This window comes from Phoca vitulina, unplaced genomic scaffold (assembly GCF_004348235.1).
Source record: "Phoca vitulina isolate PV1807 unplaced genomic scaffold, GSC_HSeal_1.0 scaffold52, whole genome shotgun sequence".
Classification (NCBI taxonomy): Eukaryota; Metazoa; Chordata; class Mammalia; order Carnivora; family Phocidae; genus Phoca; species Phoca vitulina.
Window position 1 is genome coordinate 5597709 of NW_022589755.1, and position 20120 is coordinate 5617828.

Consider the following 20120-nt stretch of genomic DNA (forward strand, 5'->3'; position numbering starts at 1 on the left):
TTCATGCTTCATCATCATGGTCATCTGTCGCCCAACCCCTCATCAGAGCCGTCCACACCTGCTCCTTAGGTGATCTCACCCAACCCCATGGCTCTAAACACCACTTCTCCCCTATGACTCCCCACTGCTTCTCAGCAGCTCTGACCTCTGCCTGCACCTCTGCCTGCCCATGCACCCAACCGCTTGGCTCCCGACGGGCATCCCCAGCTCAGCCCTTGCCCCCACATCTCCTTACCCGCCTCCACAAATGGTCAGCCCAAGCCTCGGAGGCACTATTCTTGCCTCCTCCCCCCCCCCCCACTTTCCTCCCCTTGGTGAGTATGTCGGTTCTACCTCCAAAGTGAGCCCTTTGTCCGTTCATTCCTCTTCTTCCTGGACCACAGCATCGCCCACCTGGGCGGTTGCCACCTCCCACCTCCGTGTTGGTCTCTGCTGCCTTCTCATTCTCCACGCAGGATGTCTCTTAAAAGTAAATAAGATCATGTCACTCCCCCTACCCCTGTGCTTAAAATCCATTGCACTTAAATAAACCCAAACTTCTTCCCCAGCACGGAAACCCCTGCACAATCTGCCCTGTTCCTTCTCCTTGCTCTGCCTTGCACACACTGACTTCTCCCTTTTTCCTGCAAGGCTCACATGGCATGGGGGCTGTCAGCCTAAATGTCCCCTCCTCTGACTCCCCAACCACCGCCTTGTCTGCAGAAAGCCCCCTGCCCTGGTCATTCTACCATCACCTGTGTTCTCTGCACACAGGTGACTGCCAGATATTTCCTTTTAGTTTTTCTGTTTGTCTGTCTCCCCTACTGGGATGTGAGCTCCATGAGCGCTAGAATTTGCTTGTTCCTTCCTGCATCCCAAGTGCAGACAGCAGAGCTCAGAGCAAGGCAGGTGTGCAATTGCTCTTTACCGAGCAAGGGCTTCATCGTGCTCCCACTGACTGCCTTCTCTTTTTGGATAGATATTTTGGGAGTGAGGAACAATAGTTCCCTGATTTTACAGATGGGAAAATGGAGGCTCAGAGGGATGCAGTTCCCAAGATAGACCATGATGCAGTCTGGATTTGAACCCAGGAAGGTTTGCTGCGGAAACATAGTAGGGAGACAGAGGGAGGGAGGGAGAATGAGAGATTTAATAAGAGAGAAAATAAGAGAACATAAGAGAGAGAAAATGAAAGAAAAAGAGAGAATAAGAACACGAGGGAATGAGAGAGCGAGAACCAAGAAACAAGTGGGACCCTGAGTCCAGGTTGTCCTCGCTGGCTCACTGCTCTCGGCAGCTCTGGCCCCCGGACAGCAGCCTGGCACCAGTGCTGAGCTGGAAACTGGCAACACCTGCCCCCAGGAATGTGTCCCTGGGGGCAGGCCGGCCCAGCGGGGGATGCTTATAAGTCCCACAGGGGCCCCTGCAGGAAGCAGCCTGTGGGAGAGCAGCCCAGCGCAGGATCCCAGAGCCCAGAGGCAGCCAGGTGAGTGTCCCTGTGGTCTCCGCCCCGCCCACCGCCCCAAGAGCGAAGTCTCCCCACAACTCCACGCCACTGTGAATCTCAGCCTCAGGACCCTGTGCCTCCATGTCTCCTCCCCAGAGAGGTCTCTCACTCTCTCTCTGGTTAAGAGTGTCTCTTCCGGGGGCGCCTGGGTGGCTCAGTCGTTAAGCGTCTGCCTTCAGCTCAGGTCATGATCCCAGGGTCCTGGGATCGAGCCCCACATCGGGCTCCATGCTCCGCAGGAAGCCTGCTTCTCCCTCTCCCACTCCCACTGCTTGTGTTCCCTCTCTCGCTGTGTCTGTCTCTGTCAAATAAATAAATAAATAAAATCTTAAAAAAAGAGTGTCTCTTCCTTTCTCTCTCTGGCTCCCCTAGTCTCTCTGTTTCTCTGAGGTCTCTGTCCATGACTCTGGCTCTCCCTCTGTCTCTGATTATCTCTTGCAAGTGCTGTCTCAGTCCCCTCCGATCTGCACCGCCCCGTCTCCATGCTCCTACTCTCCCAGTTCAGAGATAGAATGACACTTCCTCCATACCTTCCTGTCCATCTAATTCTCTCTCTTTCCACTTCCCTCTCCCTCTCCCTTTATCTCTCACTCTAAATCTCTCTAGGCTCTGTGGCTCTGGGCGAGGATCTCAGACCTACGATGTGTGTGTTGGGGGGCAGGGGTGGCATAGGACCTTGTCTGACCAATACTATCCTAGGGGGACAGGAAGAGAGGGAGACAGAGATGCAGGGAGAGATTTGAGCTCTAGGTCCCCCCAGACTCATCACCCTCGTGTGCAGGTGCTGACGGCATGACCACAGCAGGAAACCCCTGGGGCTGTTTCCTGGGGTACCTCATCCTCCGTGTCACAGGTATCTGAGTGTGTGTGTGTGTGTGTGTGTATGTGTGACTGTCGGTGCCTTGGGGCACAGTGTTTGTTCCTGCGCAGGCATGACTCAGTGTCCTCCTAGGTATGACTAAAGCTGCCTATGTGACCTACCACGTGCCCGTGCTCTCTGGTTACACACACGTGATTCCTCGTATCATAGGGAGTTTGTGCGTGTGCTGTCCATGCATTGTGTGTGTGTGTGGCTTTGCACACCTCTGCGTGTGACACATTGTAATGAGCTGTGTGGTCGAACCGGTGAGAGGCGGTGCGTTACTGGGCGAAGGATTCTGGCAGTCTGTGCCTGTAAATATCCCGTGGAGTGACAACGGCGGCGGATGATGCTGTGAGGACGTGGGAAGCCCAGGGTGCCGCTAACAGGGAGACTGTGCTTCTGGTGAAGTCACCCATTTCGGGTAATATGTACCTACTTCCTGAGTCTCTGATCCACGGACCCCCAGAGACCCACGTCACGGGGCGACGTGATGGGGTTTCCCTGTGGGCTGGCTTGTTGCTGGTGGGACTGTGGAGGAGGCTGAGCCGGGGAAGGCGGGACACTGAAGGCCACAAAGAGCGACACTGTTTCCTTGAGCGTCTGGCTGTCACCCTTGTCTCTGCACCCTGTTTGAGGGTTTCTGCCTGTTCTGGGGGACTGTGGCCCGGGTAGTACACGAGCCTGGCGTGGTGCGTGCGTGCGTGTGTGCGTGTGTGTGTTTGTGTGTTGAGGGAGGGAGGGAGGGAGAGACAGACGGAGAGAGATAGCAAATGGATCTTGGAGATGGGTGTGGCTGGCTCAAAGCTGCAACTCCCCTCTCGACAAGAGACCCCTTTCCTCTACTCTGATCTCCCATCCCACCCCAAGAAACCTGATCTGGTCCGTAAAAGCCCTGCACCAGGACCCCGCCCCCAGGAGGCTTGGTCCCACCTCCCGAGCCTAACTCGGCATCCCTGACTCCGCCCCTAGGAGCCCTGACTCTGCCCTCAGGATCCCTGACTCCACCCATGAGGCCTTGGTCACGCCCTTGCACCACAGCCCCCCCTGAAGCACTGGTCACGCCCCCTGCACCGTGAACCCCCTCAGACCCCGCCCTCAGGGGCCCTAGTCCTGCTTTTTGAGCCTGCCCCCCATCCTAGCCCACGCCCCTGCACCGATCCCTGCCCTTAGGAGCCCTGGTTCCACCCAGATACCATCCCCAGACCTGACTACACCCTTGAAGCCCTAACCACGCCCTTAGTCCGTGGCCACGCCCCCAGGAGCCTTGTTCCACCCCGAGCCCGCCCCTAGCCCTGATCCGCCCTCAGGATCCTTGGCCTCGGGTGGCGGCGGCGACATCATCAACGGCGAGGACTGCAGCCCGCACTCGCAGCCCTGGCAGGCGGCACTGTTCACGGAAAACGAATTCTTCTGCGGGGGCGTCCTGGTGCATCCGCAATGGGTGCTGTCAGCGGCACATTGTTTCCAGGAGTGAGTGCGGGGCGGGGTGGGGCGGAGGCGGAGCCTGGGGCGGGGGGGGGGAGGAACACGGGACCTGGATGTACTGTAAGCTGAGGGAGGGGCCTAATATCAGGCTCCGCCTCCGTGCTAAGAGTGGAAACCTCTGTGAAGAGAGACTCTGCGAGGGGAGTGGGGGCTGTTGCTTTGGAAAGACAGCCCAGGGTCGAAATCCCATCTCAGTTGCTGAGTCACTAGTGGATTAAGACAAATTCTTGTTGCTGGATTATTGATTGTGTGAATGAGGATTTGAGATCATGTCTGGGTAGCTCTTAGCGCCGTGCTTAGCGAGGAGGATGGGGTTGGGGTAAATGGGTAGAGATGGGGTTGTGCCTGAGGGTGACAATGGAAATAGTGGTGGAGTTGCCACAAAACTAACCCGTGCCCCGTGGCCCTCAGCTCCTACACAATCGGGCTGGGACTGCACAGTCTTGAGGCCAACCAAGAGCCAGGCAGCCAGATGGTGGAGGCCAGCTTCTCCATTCAGCACCCAGAGTACAACAAACCCTTTATCGCCAACGACCTCATGCTCATCAAGTTGAAAGAATCGGTGTCCGGGTCTGACACCATCCGGAACATCAGCATCGCCCCCCAGTGCCCAGCAGCTGGGGATTCTTGCCTCGTTTCTGGCTGGGGTCAGCTGATTGATGGTGAGCTCCTGAGTGTGAGTACGTCCGCCCTCCCTGAAGGGTTCTCCGCCCAGCCAGAGGGGGCTGACCCAGACTCTGCGTCGCAGGCAGGCAGCCCCAAGTGCTCCAGTGCGTGAATATCTCGGTGGTGCCCGAGGAGATCTGCAATGCCTTCTACGCCCCCGTGTACCACCACAGCATGTTCTGCGCTGGCGGAGGACAGGACCGGAAGGACTCCTGCAAAGTGAGAGATGGGGGAGGGGAGAGGGAGGGAGGAGGAGACGGCGGGGCGGGGGGATGGAGAAGGGAGGGAGGGGCACGCGGGAGGAAACAGACACGGGAAGATAGAGAGATGGAGAAACAGAGTCATAGACATGAGCGCGCGCGCGCACACACAGAAATACCTCAGGGAGAAGCAGAGAGAGAGACTCGTAGAGATGAAACGCAAAGAGAAATGGGGGGGGGGAAACAGAATATACCAAGAAATGCAGAGAGGCATGGAGACTCTGGGAGTCAGAGACAGAGAAACAAGCCATAGGGGGAGATAAAACAAAAAGAGAGAGGCAGAATAACAACAAACCCAGGAGAATCAAACAGCTGTTGGGACCTAGGGGAGCAGAATTCCCTGCAGTCTGGGCACTGGATGGGACCTCGAAGGTGTGCTTTGTTATCTTTTATTTCCCTGTCTTTGTCTCTTGGTGTCTTTTGGTTCCTTTCTGATCTCAATCTGTCCCCACCCTCTCTGTGTTTTGGATTCTCTCCATTCCTCTCTCCAAAACCAGGGTGACTCTGGGGGCCCCCTGGTCTGCAACGGGTCCCTGCAGGGCCTCGTGTCTTTTGGACAAGCCCAGTGTGGCCTACCCTACGTGCCAGGCGTCTACACCAACCTCTGCAAGTTCACTGACTGGATACAGAAAACCATCCAGGACAGTTAACTCCTGGAACTTGGACCCAAGAAACCGAGCCCCCAGTATATGTTGTGGAAGGGATTCAGGACCCTGGGTGTCCAGTGCTTTCCTCCCTGAGACCCAGGAGTCTAGACCCCCAACCCCCTCCTCCCTCAGCCCCAGGAATCCAATCCCACCAAGAATCTTTTCCTGTACAAAGTGCCCTCTGGTGGCAAAATGTTGACCCAGCCTTACCAGTAGCAGAGAAGGTTGGTTTTTCACCTTTTTGTTCCCTTATCTCAAGCCCAGAAATAAAATCTAAGAGAAACACAGGCTCTGTTTGAACTGTCCTCCTTGCTTCCATTCCCATTCACAGGATTCCAGCAAATAACTTTTCCTCCTTGGGCCTTAGTTTCCCCCAGGAGGGCCACTGGATTCCCAAGGGAGGAGATATGCTTGAGACGTTAAGAGAAATGGATTCTGTGGATGTTGTCCAATTTCAAAAAAGTCAAGTCAGCAAATGACAAATTAATGAGGTGTTCTTGCTTAGTTTTCTTTTTCTTTTTCTTTTTCTTTTTTTTTTTGCTTTGGTTAACCTGTTTTGGTTTTGTCTTCTTAAATGCATTTGAAGGATTTTTCATCTGAATCTGCCTCAGAGCCCTCCTGCTGTAACTGGGGCATGGTGGGAAGAATCATGGAGACTGAGGGCAGAGATGGGGGGAGACCGAGGGCCCAAGAATATTCGGAATTGTTACCATACTCTTCATTGATAAAGTATATCCATAAGAATATACTGCTAAGAATGTCTATTCAAGAATATATTAATAAATATATTATTTGGGAATCTGGTCATCGGGAGATACTCCTCAAAATACATAAAGTAAGAAGTGAAATAACTAAAAGTGAAATACTATAAATGGTACAACTGTTTTGGAAAACAGTTTGGCCATTTCTGAGAAAGATGAGCATACATTTGCCCCACGGCCAGCAGGTCCACCCCTAGGTATTTATGAAAAACAAATAAAAAAAAAAAAAAAAAATAGACTAGCCAAGAATGCTCATAGAAGCTTTCCTCATAATAGCCAGATTGGAAACAATCCAAATGTCCGTACATGGGTGAAAGGACAAACTATGACATATTCATTCAATGGAACCCTACTCAGTAATAAAAAGAAATGAACTGTTGATAGACCCACCAATGGAGGTGCATCTCAAAATCGTTATGCTAATATATGTTAAGAAAGAAAAAAAGAAGAAGAAGAATGTAGCAGGAGGGGAAGAGTGAAGGGGGGGAAATCGGAGGGGGGAGAAGAACCATGGGAGACGATGGACTCTGAAAAACAAACTGAGGGTTCTAGAGGGGAGGGGGTGGGAGGATGGGTTAGCCTGGTGATGGGTATTGAGGAGGGCACGTTCTGCATGGAGCACTGGGTGTTATGCACAAACAATGAATCATGGAACACTACATCTAAAACTAATGATGTAATGTATGGGGATTAACATAACAATAAAAAAAATTTTTTTTTAAAAATCGTTATGCTGAGTGAAAGAAGCCAGACACACAATATTACACACTGTATGGTTCCTTTTATATGTGAAATTCTAGAACAGACAAAACTAATCATGGCATGGGAAGGAGGAGTAGATGTGGAAACGATGGGAAGTGACGTAAGAGAACTTTTCGGAGGTGATAGGAACTTTCTAGAACTTGACAGGAGTGTGGGTTACGGGGGTCATGCATTCATCAACACTCATTGAACTGTACACTTGACACCTATACATTGCACTGTATATACCTCAATAAAAAATTATACCTTAATTAAAAAAGCTTCATACAACATTTACGAACAGTGACCAGATACTGAGCTATGAAGCAAGTCTTAACAATTCTCAAAGTTATAACATACGGAGTATGTTGGCTGACCACAAGGTAATTACGCCAGAAATCATGACAAAATGATAATGCAGAAAATCCCCACATGGCTTTTTTTTTTTTTTTTAAAGATTTTATTTATTTATTTGAGAGAGAGAGAGCTCATGAGAGGGGGGAGGGTCAGAGGGAGAAGCAGACTCCCCGCCGAGCAGGGAGCCCGATGCGGGACTCGATCCCGGGACTCCAGGATCATGACCTGAGCCGAAGGCAGTCGCTTAACCAACTGAGCCACCCAGGCGCCCCACATGGCTTTTTTTTAAAGATTTTTATTTATTTGAGAGAAAGACAGAGAGAGAGATCACAAGCAGCGGGGAGGGGTAGAGGAGAAGCAGGCTCCCCACTAAGCAGGAAGCCCAGTGCAGGTCTCTTGATCCCAGGACCCTGGGATCATGACCTGAGCTGAAGGCAGACACTTAACCGACTGAGCCACCCACATGTTTTAATTTTTGAAATACACTTCTAAATAACCCACAGCTCAAAGAAGAAACCATACTGGAAATTATAAAATATTTTGAATTTCATGACAAGGAAAATACAATGTAATAAAATATAAAATGTAACTACTGAAGAGTAGAAATAGTGTAAATTAAGTCCAAACGAGCAGAAAGGGGAAAAACGAAGGGGAAAAAAAAATCCCACAAAATTATACGATCCCCTAAAGGTAGGAAACACAAAAAAAGCAAGACAAACAGTAATGTAAAAGTAAGATGATATTTAATAGTACTAAATATATCAATAATCACAATAAATGCAATTGGTTGAACTCAGATTAGAATGTAAAAGTGTTCTATGCTATTTATTAGAGACACACCAAAAGCTCATGGAAAAGTTGAAAGCAGAAAATGATTTACCAAGAAATATTACCCCTAAGAATGGTAAGGTAGCTTTACTGTTATCAGTCAAATTAGGCATTAATACTAAAACCATTACTAGGCAGAGTGGGTCACTACAAAGTAATAATTCTTCATAAAAATTTTATAATAAATACAATTCCAATTTGAATATACTTAACATAAAAATTGGTAGGAGTACAGGGAGAAATGGAGCAATTCATCCCATGGAAGTGTGAGATTTCAACGCCACTATCATGCAAAGGATTTGGTATCACACAGACCACATTCTGCAGCCACGATGCAAGAAAATTAAAATTCAATATGCACATCAACATAACATCCATATGCACAGAAGTTAAAATGCAACCACTCATCTGAATAATTCATGATAAAAATTAAATCATAATGGACAAAAATGGATGAAAAGGTCATCATCATGGAAATTTTTAAAAACTTAGAACTGAACGATACAAATGTGACATATGAAAACTTGTGGGGGGCAGCAGATTTATAGCTTTGAATAATTAGATTAGAAAGAAGAATGGGTGAATATAAAGGAGCCAAGGTGTTAGACAAAAAAATAGCCAATAAGCCTAATGCAAAGGAGACTGAGGTGGGGAGACCTCCAGAAATGAAGAGCAGGTGCTAGCTGGAGGTGAGAGCAGCCTGGGGCTCTGGGTCAGAACTCACTCTCAGAGTGCCTTTCCCCAACCCATGCTCTAAACACCCTGATGGGGGTCCAGGAGGTGGGTGGGCTGGGGGGTTGTGGACTGGAAGAGAGCAGCATTCTGACCCCCCAAGGCATGTGTCCACCAGTTGTAGGGGTGGGAGAGCCTGTGGAGAGGAACCTGTAAGCCTCCCTGGGGCTCCAGGAAGCAGCGGCAGATTGGAACCCAGCCCAGCCCAGATCAGCCAGGTGAGTGAGTGACAGGCTAGTCTGTGTCCTGCCTCTCTGGCCCCCACCTCACCTTCTGGGTCTCTGACGTCTCTGTCTCTCCATCTGTGAGTCTTGAGTCTGTATCTCTGGCTTGGTAATTTCTCTCTCTTTCTGTCTTTGCTGTCTCTGTATCCTCCAGATGCAGCATCCATCGGCTCTCCTGTCCTGCTCTCTGTCTCTATCACCTGATTTGTCCCAGTTCTGACACTCTTGCCTTATCTTTCTTTTTTTTAAGATTTTATTCGCTTATTTGTCAGAGAGAGAGAGAGCACAAGCAGGGGGAGCGGCAGACAGAGAGAGAAGTAGACTCCCTACTGAGCAAGAAGCCCTATGTGGGACTCAATCCCAGGACGCTGGGATCACGACAACCTGACCGAAGGCAGACCGACTCCGCCGCCCAGGCCGTTCGCCTTATCTTTTTGTCTCTTTCTCTCTGAATCCCATGTTTCTGAACCTCACTGTGTGTTTCTCTTTCTTTGATTTGTGCACGCCATCTTCCCTGTTCCTAATTGTTGCTGACACTCTCTGTTTTCCTCCCGGCTGTCTCGCATTCCTGTCTCTGTGTCTCGAGGCTTCGCGTCTCAGGGCTAAAGACTCAGGGCCCAGGATGAGGTGCCCTTCCTACTGCTCTTCCCCACCCAGAGATCTCTTGGGAGACAGCGGAAGAACAGAGTGAGGTGGGGGGTGGACAGACCTGAGCTAACGGCCTCACACTCACCTGAGGACTCGGTGGAGCCTGAGACTTCTCCCACGACTCTTGCATGGGCAGAGAGGCCCCATGTTGGGGAGGGAAGGAGTGTGAATGTGAGATGCTGTGTGCACCCAGGCAGCTTTCGCAACTGTTGTGTCTGAGGGTGGGGGAGAGGCGAGGTGTGTGTAGGGAGAGAGGTGCAGAAGAGGGGTCCCAATGTATAGCTTTCTTGACTGAAGACTGTCCAGGCCTCACCTTCCTGAACCTTCCTCGCTCCTGACTCCGCCCCCGGAGCCCCGGTTCCTCCCCCTTGTGCTCTGACCCCGCCTCTAGGAGTCCAGGCCAGGGCCCCGCCAAAGCCCCATCACTAATGGCACGGAGTGCGGACCACCCTAGAAGATGGCCATGTTGCAGGAAGAGGGACTCCACTTCATTCCCTGTGGGTGCTCTTGAAGCGGAGTGTAGGGCTTGGGGCGGGGCCTGAGTTGGGGGCGGGGCGTGGCGAGGCGGGGCTTCGTCTCTGGGGTGGGGCCTGAGTAGAAGAGGGCGTGCTCTTCCTCAGTTCCGGAAAGGGTTTCGGGCGGAAGTTGGAGAGGGGTTGAGACGGGGTGGGTTTGGCACGGAATTGCTTGTAGGTGGAACTGAGATGGGGGCTGACGTTCAGGTGGGAGCGCAGATGAGGGGGAGGCTGCCAGGGCACTGACGTGCTCATCCACAGCAACTACGGCTTCCGACTGGGTCCGGACAACCTTGGCGGGGACCGAGGGCCCCGCAGCCGGGACCTCATGCTCACCAAACCGAACTCAGCAACCGCAGAACCGGACTGGGTCAGCACCAGCAGCATCACCACTGGTGTCCGGCTGGCACTTACATCCCCAGTGAGCTTTTCAGTCACTGTCGCTGCCCACGTGCCCGGGGGGTGGGGGGGTTGTCCCTAACAGCTCTGTCCCCAGTCCGCGTCTCCGAGCCTGGGTCCTGTCCCTAGGCGACAGCCCAAGCTTCCTGCAGTGGTGTCTGAGGAGGCGTGCCACGCAGTTCCCTCTAGATTCACTCTCTTTTGGGGCCTCATGGGCAGGGGGCCGAGGTAACTGTATTCCTTGGCTCATGGACCGTTGACTCAGCATCCATAACTGATCCCTCCACTGTGTTTAAATTCAACTCATTGACTCAAACCCTCGACTAATAACTAATGATTCCTTCTCATACCCATAATCCACTCCCACGCCCCACAGGCACCCCTTCTGGCCTCTTCCCTGGGCGTCATTACTTGACTGCACTCTACAGAACGAGTATCGTGGGCGCATAGTGTAATTTATGTAAGGTTGTTATGCTCCATGACTCATTGTGTGTTCACACTTTTTCACTCATGGCTGTGCTTTAAACTCCGTCCTTGGTGTGCATGCATCTGCTTTGTACTTTCCAACTCTGCTCTGTGCCACGTGGGGAGCATCTACCACATGTCACTGTCCACCCTTCTAGGGTGGACACCCATCTCTCCCACAAGAACATGGCCACCCCTGCCTTAAGTGTGTCTCTGTAGAACCTGTGTGAGAAGCTGTCCCCTGGAGGTGGGGGGGCCCAATTTGAAAGCCACTGGTCTTCCCCGTCTCTACCCCTGACTCCACACTTTAGGACACAGGCCGGGTAGGTCCCTAACTAGGTCCCTAGAAAGGACAAATGATGCCAGAATTTGCTGTGTATTCTATTTGACTAAGGGGAGGGGAAGGTCAGAGGCATTCAGCTGTTGACCCACATGGTCTCTTTGATCCATTGCAGGTAGGGAATCAGTTTGGGTGTAGACAGCAGGCATACTGGGGCTGCCACATGGGATGTGGCCCCCGGATGTGATTCCCTGAAGCACACCAATGCAGATCAGTGGGCCCCCCAAGTCACCCTGCAGCACAAAGGGGAGAGGAAAAGGAAGGTCAGCAAGGCCTTAGGTTCTGCCTGCCGGCGGAGAACCAGCTCTAACACCTGGGCTCACAGAGCACAAACAGCAACAACCCAGCTCTGGGAAAAATCACAGTTCTCTCCAGAGTCCACTTCCAGAGGACCGGTGGGATTCCAACACAGAGGACAGCAGCTCAAGTCCTGGCCAGTGGGGAGAAGACTTCAGGGTCTAGTTTCTGCGGCGGGGGAGGGGGGCACGGGGGTCCAAGAGAATAGTCCCAGCAGACAGGTCAGCAGGGAAAAGATGTGGGATCCATCTACCGGACCCTCTGAACTTCAGGGCTCATCTCTGATGTCACCTCTCCCAAATAGCTTTCTCTGACTGGATACTCCTCCACAAGGCCCATGAGCAGAGAGGGGCAAGGTCAGTTCTGAGATTAGAATGACCCACTGCGGCAGGACAGAGATGAGGTAGGGGGAGAGAATGAGGGCCAGAGGCCCGTGAAGAAGGAAGGTCCAGGTCTGAACAAGGACAAACCTGGGTTGAGCTAGGCAACAGACATGAGGGGACAGTAGGTGAGTCGGTGGGGGGTGGGCAGGAGGGGCCAGGCTTGGGGTTGGATGGGGTGGGGGGAGGGGAAATTAGGAATGGGAGACTTACAGACCCAAGGGTGGAGGAGGACTGGGCTTGGGGAAAAACAGTGGGCTCAAATGGGCCTTGGGGAGGTGAAAGGCTGGGGTGCCCACCTGCGTGTTGTGTGTGGGGGATATTGTGAGTGTAGATGTCTCCTTGAAGCTGCTCAGCTGAGAGACTAAGGCCAAAGTTTGGATCATTCTAGGTCTTGTCTGCCCGTCTCTTCACTCCCAGTCACTCAGCAAACCCTGTGGGCTCCCTTTAGAGGTATCAGGATTGGACCCCTTCGCCCTTCCTGACTCCACCCTGGCCACCCCTGTCCTCACTCCACACCAGGCCCTCCCCGCCCCCCTTCACCCTTGTGGTCTGACCCCACACAGATGCTTGAGGGACCTGTGAACACCCAACTCAGGCCCCGTTCTGCTTCTGCTCAGCATTGCCCACAGCCCCCGGGTCCCTCAGAGGAGCCCCCAGGTGAGGCCCCACAGGATGGGCCCCTTTCTTCCCTCTGGCGTCACCTCCCGCCCTCTCCCCTTGCTCACTGGGCTCCATCCATCCACACTGGCCTCGCCGACCCTCACACACACCAGGCCCACTTCCCCCGGGGCCTCTGCACCTGCTCTTCCTCTGCAGGTGTCCGCTCAATCCCACCTCCTCCCTGCCTTCTCCCTCAGCACACCGGCTATCTCCCCCGGCTCCACAATGTCTCCCCCTGCCCCACAGCACCTGCACCTCCTAACATGCACTGTCACTTCTGTGTCACGTTCGCTGTCTCTGTCTGTGCCCCTCACACAGTGGGGGGGCCTCATGAGGGGGGGCTTCTCTCTGTCTGGTCACTGCTGTCTTCCCAGGGGCTATGTTGGTGTTGGGCCCGCAGTAGATGCTCAGTAAGTACGTGCTGCCTGGAGGAGGGGATGAACTGTGATGTGGAAGACTGAGGTGCCGGTGGTGCTTGGACGGGGTGTGGGGTAGGGCAAGGCCTGAGGCCCTGGGGGCGGGGCTACAGCTGGGCGGTGGGACTGGTGCCTGGTTAACCCTCGCACCCCCGGCCTGAATCTGGTCCCCTCCCCCAGGCCAGGTGGCTGAGGGGGAGAGGTTGGCTCACCGGGCAGGTGTCACTGTTGCCCTCCAAAGGCCCAGCGCACAACATGTGATCTGTCACCTTCTGGGAATGGGCCTTGGCACATACATCATTGGACAGGAGTTTGAGGTCCACACACTGGAGATTGCCGATGTATGTGACTAGGACCAAGAGGAGAAAAAGGCTGTGGCCAGACCCCCAGTGACTCCTCAGTCTTCCTCCCTCAGACCCTGAGTCCGGTCCCCAGCCCCCTCCTCCCTACACCCAAGTGTCTGGGCTCCAGGCTGCATGGTCTGGCCCCCGGCGTACACTTATCTGGTTCAATGCTGCCCCAGCCAGAGGCAAAGCAGGTGCTCCCCAGCTGGGGTTCCTGGGTGGGCAGGTCCAGGACCCTCACAGCATCTGTAATCTGGACGGGCTCTGCCAGGCGCAGCAGCATGAGGTCATGGCTATAGTCCTCTCCAGGGAGCTGGGTATGGTTCTTTAGGAGGTCCAGCTTGAATTCAGGATGTGGGAAGCTATGACTGACCTGGACAAACTGGGCTGTGTCTTCATGCTCGAACAGGTTGTGGCGACCCAGCCAGAGCTGGTAATTGCTGGGGAGAGAGGGGGCCCCAGGGAATGAGGAGAGAGGAGGGGGAAAGGGAGATGGGGCCAGGGAGCGTCCCGAAGACAGAAAGAAACAAGGAGTAACCTTGGAGGGAGAGAGAGAGAGAGAGCCTGCAGGAAGGAATTAGTCATGGAAAAATAGAGACCTTGGGAAAACAAAAGATTGTGACAGCATGAAAGGCAGATCCAGAGACAAAGAGAAGCAGTGAAAAGGAGAGAGCTTGAAACAGAAGGAACAAGGCAGAGGGTAGAACAGGGAGCCAGAATGAGCACAAAGGGGACAGGAGAGGAAGCGAAAAGGCAGCGACCCTGAGAAAAGGTCCATGGAAAGAAGCAAGAACAGACAGGAAGAAGGAGCAACAGGTCCAATGAGACAGGGACAGGAAGCAAGGGGAGAGGGTGAAATACAGATGGTGGGGGGCAGCCTGAGAGAAAACAGGGAGGGAGGACCCCGAGGGGCTGGGAGGGGGCCTGGGGTCAGCTCAGCTGCAGCTGGGGCCGTGGGGTTGGCTCCCCAGCAGCGGGTGGGCTGGCCCGCAGGCCAAGTTTGGCATCCCCCTCCCGCCCACGACCTCCTCCACCTCCTCCCTCTCCCTTCCTCCACCACCCCCTTCATCCCCAGACTGTCTCCTCTTCCCGTCCTCCACCCTCCCCTTACTACTCCTCCCCCTCTTCCCCACTCCCCCCCCCTCCTCCTCTCTCTCCTCCTTCCTCCAGGGCCCCCACCAGGCTCCAGCTGAAACCAGCCCTTCCTTGTGTCCCCTGCAGTGCATCATTGTCCTGGAGGGAGGGGCTGGGCACATGAGAAGCCCCCTCACACACACACACACACACACACACACACACACACACACACACGTCAGGATAATCCCTTCCTTTTCTCTGGGGGTCCCCCTCAGTCCCATCCTGGGGGTGCTCAGCCGCGATGGGGGAGAGGAAGTGAAGCAGAGACCCAGAGAGAGAGAGAGATGGGGCAGAGAGATGGAGGGTGAGACTACAGTGACAGGGATGCAGCAGAGGGACCCAGAGGTGGACAGACACAGGGAGACACACAGAGACACCGAGACCAAACAGAGAGAGAGAGATACAGGGATAAATCATACTCAGATAGACAGACACACAACAGAGCCAGTTACTGAGAGACACAGAGACACAGTTACAGGGAGAGACAAAGACACAGGCTGCCATGGGAGGGCTTCCCTGCGGTTGTCCCTGCCACTCTCCATGGGACCCAGACCAGTACCATCTTTGTTTCCCTCAGTCCCCCAGCCTCCTCTGAGGTGAACTCAGGGTCGGTGCCCAGTTGTTTATTCCTGTGGGAGCACACACACCCCCTCCCCAGACCCCATGCTCAGACTCACTTGTTTATGCAGTGGGCAGCTGTGAGCACCCACTGTGGGTGCACCAGGACACCCTCACACCTGATACCACTGAAATTGTACACAAGCGACAGCCAGGGTTGGAAATTCTTACACTCCGAGCCTCTGTTGATTGGGGACTGGATGGGAGGCACAGCACCTGCAGAGGGGTGCTGGGTCAGGGCAGGTGGGAGGTAGCAATGGGGCTGGGAGGACCTAGGCTAGGAGAGGTACATGGGCACAGAAGAGCAGGGCTGGGCATCTGCGGAGATGGGCAAACGGTACGGAAAGAGTCTGTAATTCTCCTGCAGTCTCTTAATTGGGTTTATGATGGGTCCTGCCTGGGGAGACACTCTGCTGAAATAGACCCCACCCCAGGAATCAGGTAGGAGAGAACAAGGCAGCATCTGGAGCAACTTGTGGTGTGGATGCCGGGTGTCCTGCAGCGATTCGGAGTTCCTGGACTGGGGGACAACTGGCTTTGGTGGAGGTGTTGGCTCAGAGAAGAGGAAGGGTTGTAGAAACAAGCGTTAAGGACTTCAAAGGAGAGGGTCATTGACTGAAAGGAAAGAATTTGGGGGCCTTTAAGGGGTCTCGGGCTTAGATATCTTCTATGCCTGAGGTGGCATTTGAGGTTCTGAGAAGGTTTCAGTGTTTAGGGGATGGGGCTGAGAGATGACAGCTGGATGGGAAAGGTCACCTGGGGGCTCAGGAGCCAGAGCACTGGACCCTGGAGAACTAGGAGGTAGGACAGGAGGATCAGGGTCCCCGGGTCCAGTGAGGAGGGGACGCTGCTTGGAAGAGTTGGGGAACCCCAAAGAGAGAGACAGAGATGGCCCCAGGCTGTGTCTGTCTGGAAACTGCCTGGGGGTCACTGGGAGGAAGCAGGTACCTAGTGTGGCAATGACAACTGTGAGGAAGATGGCGGGGTGAAGAGCTAAAGAAGGTTTTGTGGTGGGGGTGGGAGAGGTAGGAAGAGACTGGGTACCCTGCCTGGGCTGGATTGCGGCCTGGAGGAATAGGGCTGCACAGGTGGGGAGAAGGGATGGCCTTGTAGGGGCGGCAGGGTCAGAGCACCATGAGAGTCAGGGCCCCTCTCCCTCTCTCAGATCCACTCTACTCACCAGTCCACCCCAGGGACATTGCCAGGCACAGGACCAGGAACCACATGGTGACAGAGTGTCTAGGAGCTGGCACACAGTGAACTAGGAGCTGGGGAGCAACCCTGGGGAGCCTTTAAAGCCTACACCTCCCATGGCCATGCCCCTGATCTGCTGCCACCAAGAAGCTGGCCAAGGCCTGGCCCTGCTTCTGGATGTGGACAGCCCCCGACCCCCACCCCAGGGCTATGGGAGGGATGGAAGAGCAAGCACCTGTTGTTCTTAGGCCCTTAATCATGCTGGACATATTCTGGGGTCTGAGGCCAAATGGGCCAGGGCCTACAGCTCTGTTGCTTTGCTCTTGGTGACACAGGCAGTGAGGGGAAGCCCAAGAATGACAGAATCAACAGCTCTGGAGAATCAGGATGCCTATTACAAAGCCTCCAATGCCTACACTCCAAGAGAGATTTCACACCCCAAAGCCCATCGGACCCTCAAATACATGCACTATGTCCCTGAAGCTCTCTGATCTCTGCACCTCCCTGAGCCAAGATGCCTGTCCCCCAACTTCCAACATCCCTGAAATATGTGAGCTTGGCTTTCAGAACTCCGAGATTCCTGTATTTCCAGATGCAGGAATGAGTTCCCCTACTATAATGTTCCCATCAAAATGAATTCTTGCGGTGCCAGAACTCCACAAGCCCAGCACTACTGGACCCAGAGATATGAAATTCCAAAGGTATCCTGGAGCGAGTCTCCTAGCATCCCCAAATCCAATGTTCTCCAAAAATGCAGGGGTCCTGACATAGAGCCTCTCCCAACTCCTCATTCCTCAACCGGGGCATGTGATGACCCAGGACACCCAGATGACCTGCCCTTCCAGGTCAAGAGAATCCTCAACAAATCCAGTGGCCCCACTCCAATGAACATTTAGATCTCGGGGGCCTCGTTAATGCACCTCAGGATTAAGTGGCATCGAGTATCACGTTTTGGACTCCCAGAAGAGATTCAAGAACTAGAGCTTTCGGGCCTCCAGTGTTGACCCACAACGTGTCCTACATGCTGTAGACAAAATGTCTGTGTTCCCCCCAAATTCATATGTTGAACTCCTCTCCCCAGTGTGATGGTTTGGGGGGGTGGGGCCTTTGGGAAGTGATTATGTCACAAAGATGGAGCTCTCATGAATGGAATGAGTGCACTTAAAAGGGATCCCTTGCCCCTTCTGCCATGTTAAGACACAGAGAGAAAAAAGCCATCTATGAGCCAGGAAGGGGGCTCTCACCTGTGGGAGACATGGGGGTCCAGCCCCTCTCATGTCAAGCACTTGATCAAATCTTTCCCCTCTCTGAGCTGAGCAACATGAGAAGCTCCCAACATAGGAAGTGAGAGAAGTGGTCACAGACACTCACAGTGAAGACCATAAAGACTGGGGTACAAGAATACATTCAGTCAGTGATCTGACCTCCCCCACACACAGATCAGTGTCACCCTGTGGGAGAAATGTGCCTCAGTGTGAGAGAGGAACCCCTGGATACAGTGCCCAATGCCCATTCTAATCCCCATACACAACCTCAACCAAAACCCAGTACAACCCAACCCAACCAACCCAAACCCCAACCCCACACATGTCCAACCCAAGGCATTCAGGTGTGGACCCAGTGGATCAGACTCCAGTACAACACCTGGACATAGAGCTGGGCATTGAAGATGACAGAGACATAGCTGGAGATCCAGGCTTCAGGACAGGACATATTTATCCATCTCTACATCAGTCCCCAAGTCAGATGCTTGATGTTCAAGGTCTCTCACTGCATTTCACATATGATGACAAGGTTCACAAGTGCAGGCAAGTAGGAGACAGGTAAGGCCTTGCACACTTGCCACACACACACACATACACACACACAGCTGCACTGTGCACAAGTACCAAACACGCAGATTTCAAGGTCAAAGAACTATGAACCTCTACACTGGGAAACACAGATATCCCCTCAAGGTCAAGCCACATACACACACACACACAAACAGGAGCCAACACTAGGGCAGGATTTGACACAGATCCCACAGATCAAATGACCACACTCTTTCCACTGTTGTTGGGAATTGGGCTGGTGTTTTGTCTGGAGGGATCCATGGGGGAGAAGGATCCAGCGTTCAAGGTCTCTCTCTGGTGAGCAGAGGGCATGCAGTTGTGGTGGAGGAAGAGCATGAGGAAAACTGAGTGATGTTACCTTTCCCTTTCTTGGGCGGAAAGGTAGAGGGTGAGTCTGGACTCATGTTGTTAGAAATTCTCCATGGGCATGTCACATGTCTTCAGAGCAAAGGAATTAATACATTTTTTACTCTGGACTGCCTTCCAAGATGTTTGTCTATCATGCAGCCTTTCAAGATGGTATCTCCCTCAGAGAAAGTTTGTATACTGTCCATGATTTAATAAAAGATAGTATTTGTTTACTGCCAAGGACAATAAAAATTATATGTCCCTCCAGCAATTTTGTTTGCAATCCAGAATTATAAAGATCATATCTCAGCCAGAGACTAACTTTGGGCAAACTTGCCAGCAGCCCCCTTATAAGATTAAAGATTCCTAAGCTCAGATCCTCAGCTATGGCACAAACCGCTGTGTGCACAGAATCCATCTCTGCTCCTCTGATCACCCCCAGAGGCCTTGGGGAGCCAGGTGAACTGGTGTGGATATAAAACCTATGCTGCCTGCTATGCCATGAGTAGTAAAATCCTGCCTCTGACCCAGGATCTGGTGTGTTCTGCCAGTACCCATGAAACTGGCCAGCTGACATTTGTTTGCAAGGTGGTAAAATCTTAGACTCTTCAGAGTTCTTGACAAATAGCTAGGCACTGAGGCAACACCTGGCCAGATGGAGCTGAGAGTGGGCAGGGGACCCGCTGGGTTCAGCCACATGGTGGAGGACAGACCAGAACTGAGCTGAAGCCTAGGGGAGAGGTGTAAGCAGTGGAGACGCTGGATCCTTCTCCCCCATGGATCCCTCCAGACACAAAGTCATCCCACCTGCTCCTTGAGAAACTTCCTTTTACCACTCATGTCCCTCCCCCTGCCCAACACACTCTTCCTCTTGGGCTCTCCCTCTGGGGAGAGTATACTGTTCCCTGAGGCACCAGGACTGACCCCAGGTGCCTCACAGCCTTTCAGACACGAGCCACTGCATACTTGCTCCCTGGATCTTCTCCATCCCCTAGACCCTGGCTCAGACCACATCTCTATTTGGACCATCTCCACATTATCCTCCCTCTCTTCAGGGACTTCCCATATATCTCCTTTCAAACTCCCAGATGCTCTTCTTTCCCAATCATGCCTTCATTTTAACAGCAGACACCAGCGTGCTGGAAACTCATTTTGCATTGTAATTCAGCCACTCAGAGTGTAAGACTCTAGGTTTGGATTTCAGAAATCTCAGTTCTGTGGCTATAAAAGGTAAATGGTTCTTTCAGGGCAGACATAGAATGGTGAAGACCACCAGGAGCAGTTTGCTTGCAGTTCCTAAAGCCAGAAATACACCATACACCAGAAATACAACTTACCTCAGGGATATATGATCTCTCCACTCTTTTTTTTTTTTTTTAGATTTTTTTTTTCTTAGAGAGAGTGCTCATGAGCAGTGGGGCTCTGAGGGTCTAGGCTAAAAGTTGGAGCTGTGCTGTGGAGTTGGAAGGACA

The 20120-nt window shown here is 52.9% G+C and overlaps 2 protein-coding genes across 2 annotated transcripts; one reads left to right on the forward strand and one right to left on the reverse strand.

The window, feature by feature from the left end:
• Positions 1-2278: 2278 nt before the first annotated feature.
• On the forward strand, positions 2279-6615 carry KLK4 (kallikrein related peptidase 4). Its single transcript, XM_032388031.1, has 5 exons — positions 2279-2339; positions 3656-3818; positions 4245-4495; positions 4582-4718; positions 5257-6615. Exons 1-5 carry the CDS (start codon positions 2279-2281, stop codon positions 5407-5409), a joined length of 765 nt encoding a protein of 254 aa, XP_032243922.1. The 3' UTR covers positions 5410-6615.
• Positions 6616-11492: 4877 nt separating this feature from the next.
• Positions 11493-16497, reverse strand: LOC116621967 (kallikrein-1-like). The gene is given in 6 exon segments (XM_032388011.1): positions 11493-11546; positions 11548-11649; positions 13385-13521; positions 13670-13956; positions 15331-15487; positions 16452-16497. Coding segments are annotated over 6 exon segments (783 nt in total).
• Between the last annotated feature and the right edge of the window lie 3623 nt (positions 16498-20120).

Bases quoted from the DNA above. Each gene is read 5' to 3' on its own strand.
- KLK4 (XM_032388031.1), top strand. From the start codon at position 2,279: ATGACCACAGCAGGAAACCCCTGGGGCTGTTTCCTGGGGTACCTCATC. The intron at 2,340-3,655 runs GTATCTGAGTGT...ATCCGCCCTCAG, and splicing joins CCTCATCCTCCGTGTCACAG to GATCCTTGGCCTCGGGTGGC. The intron at 3,819-4,244 runs GTGAGTGCGGGG...CGTGGCCCTCAG, and splicing joins GCGGCACATTGTTTCCAGGA to CTCCTACACAATCGGGCTGG.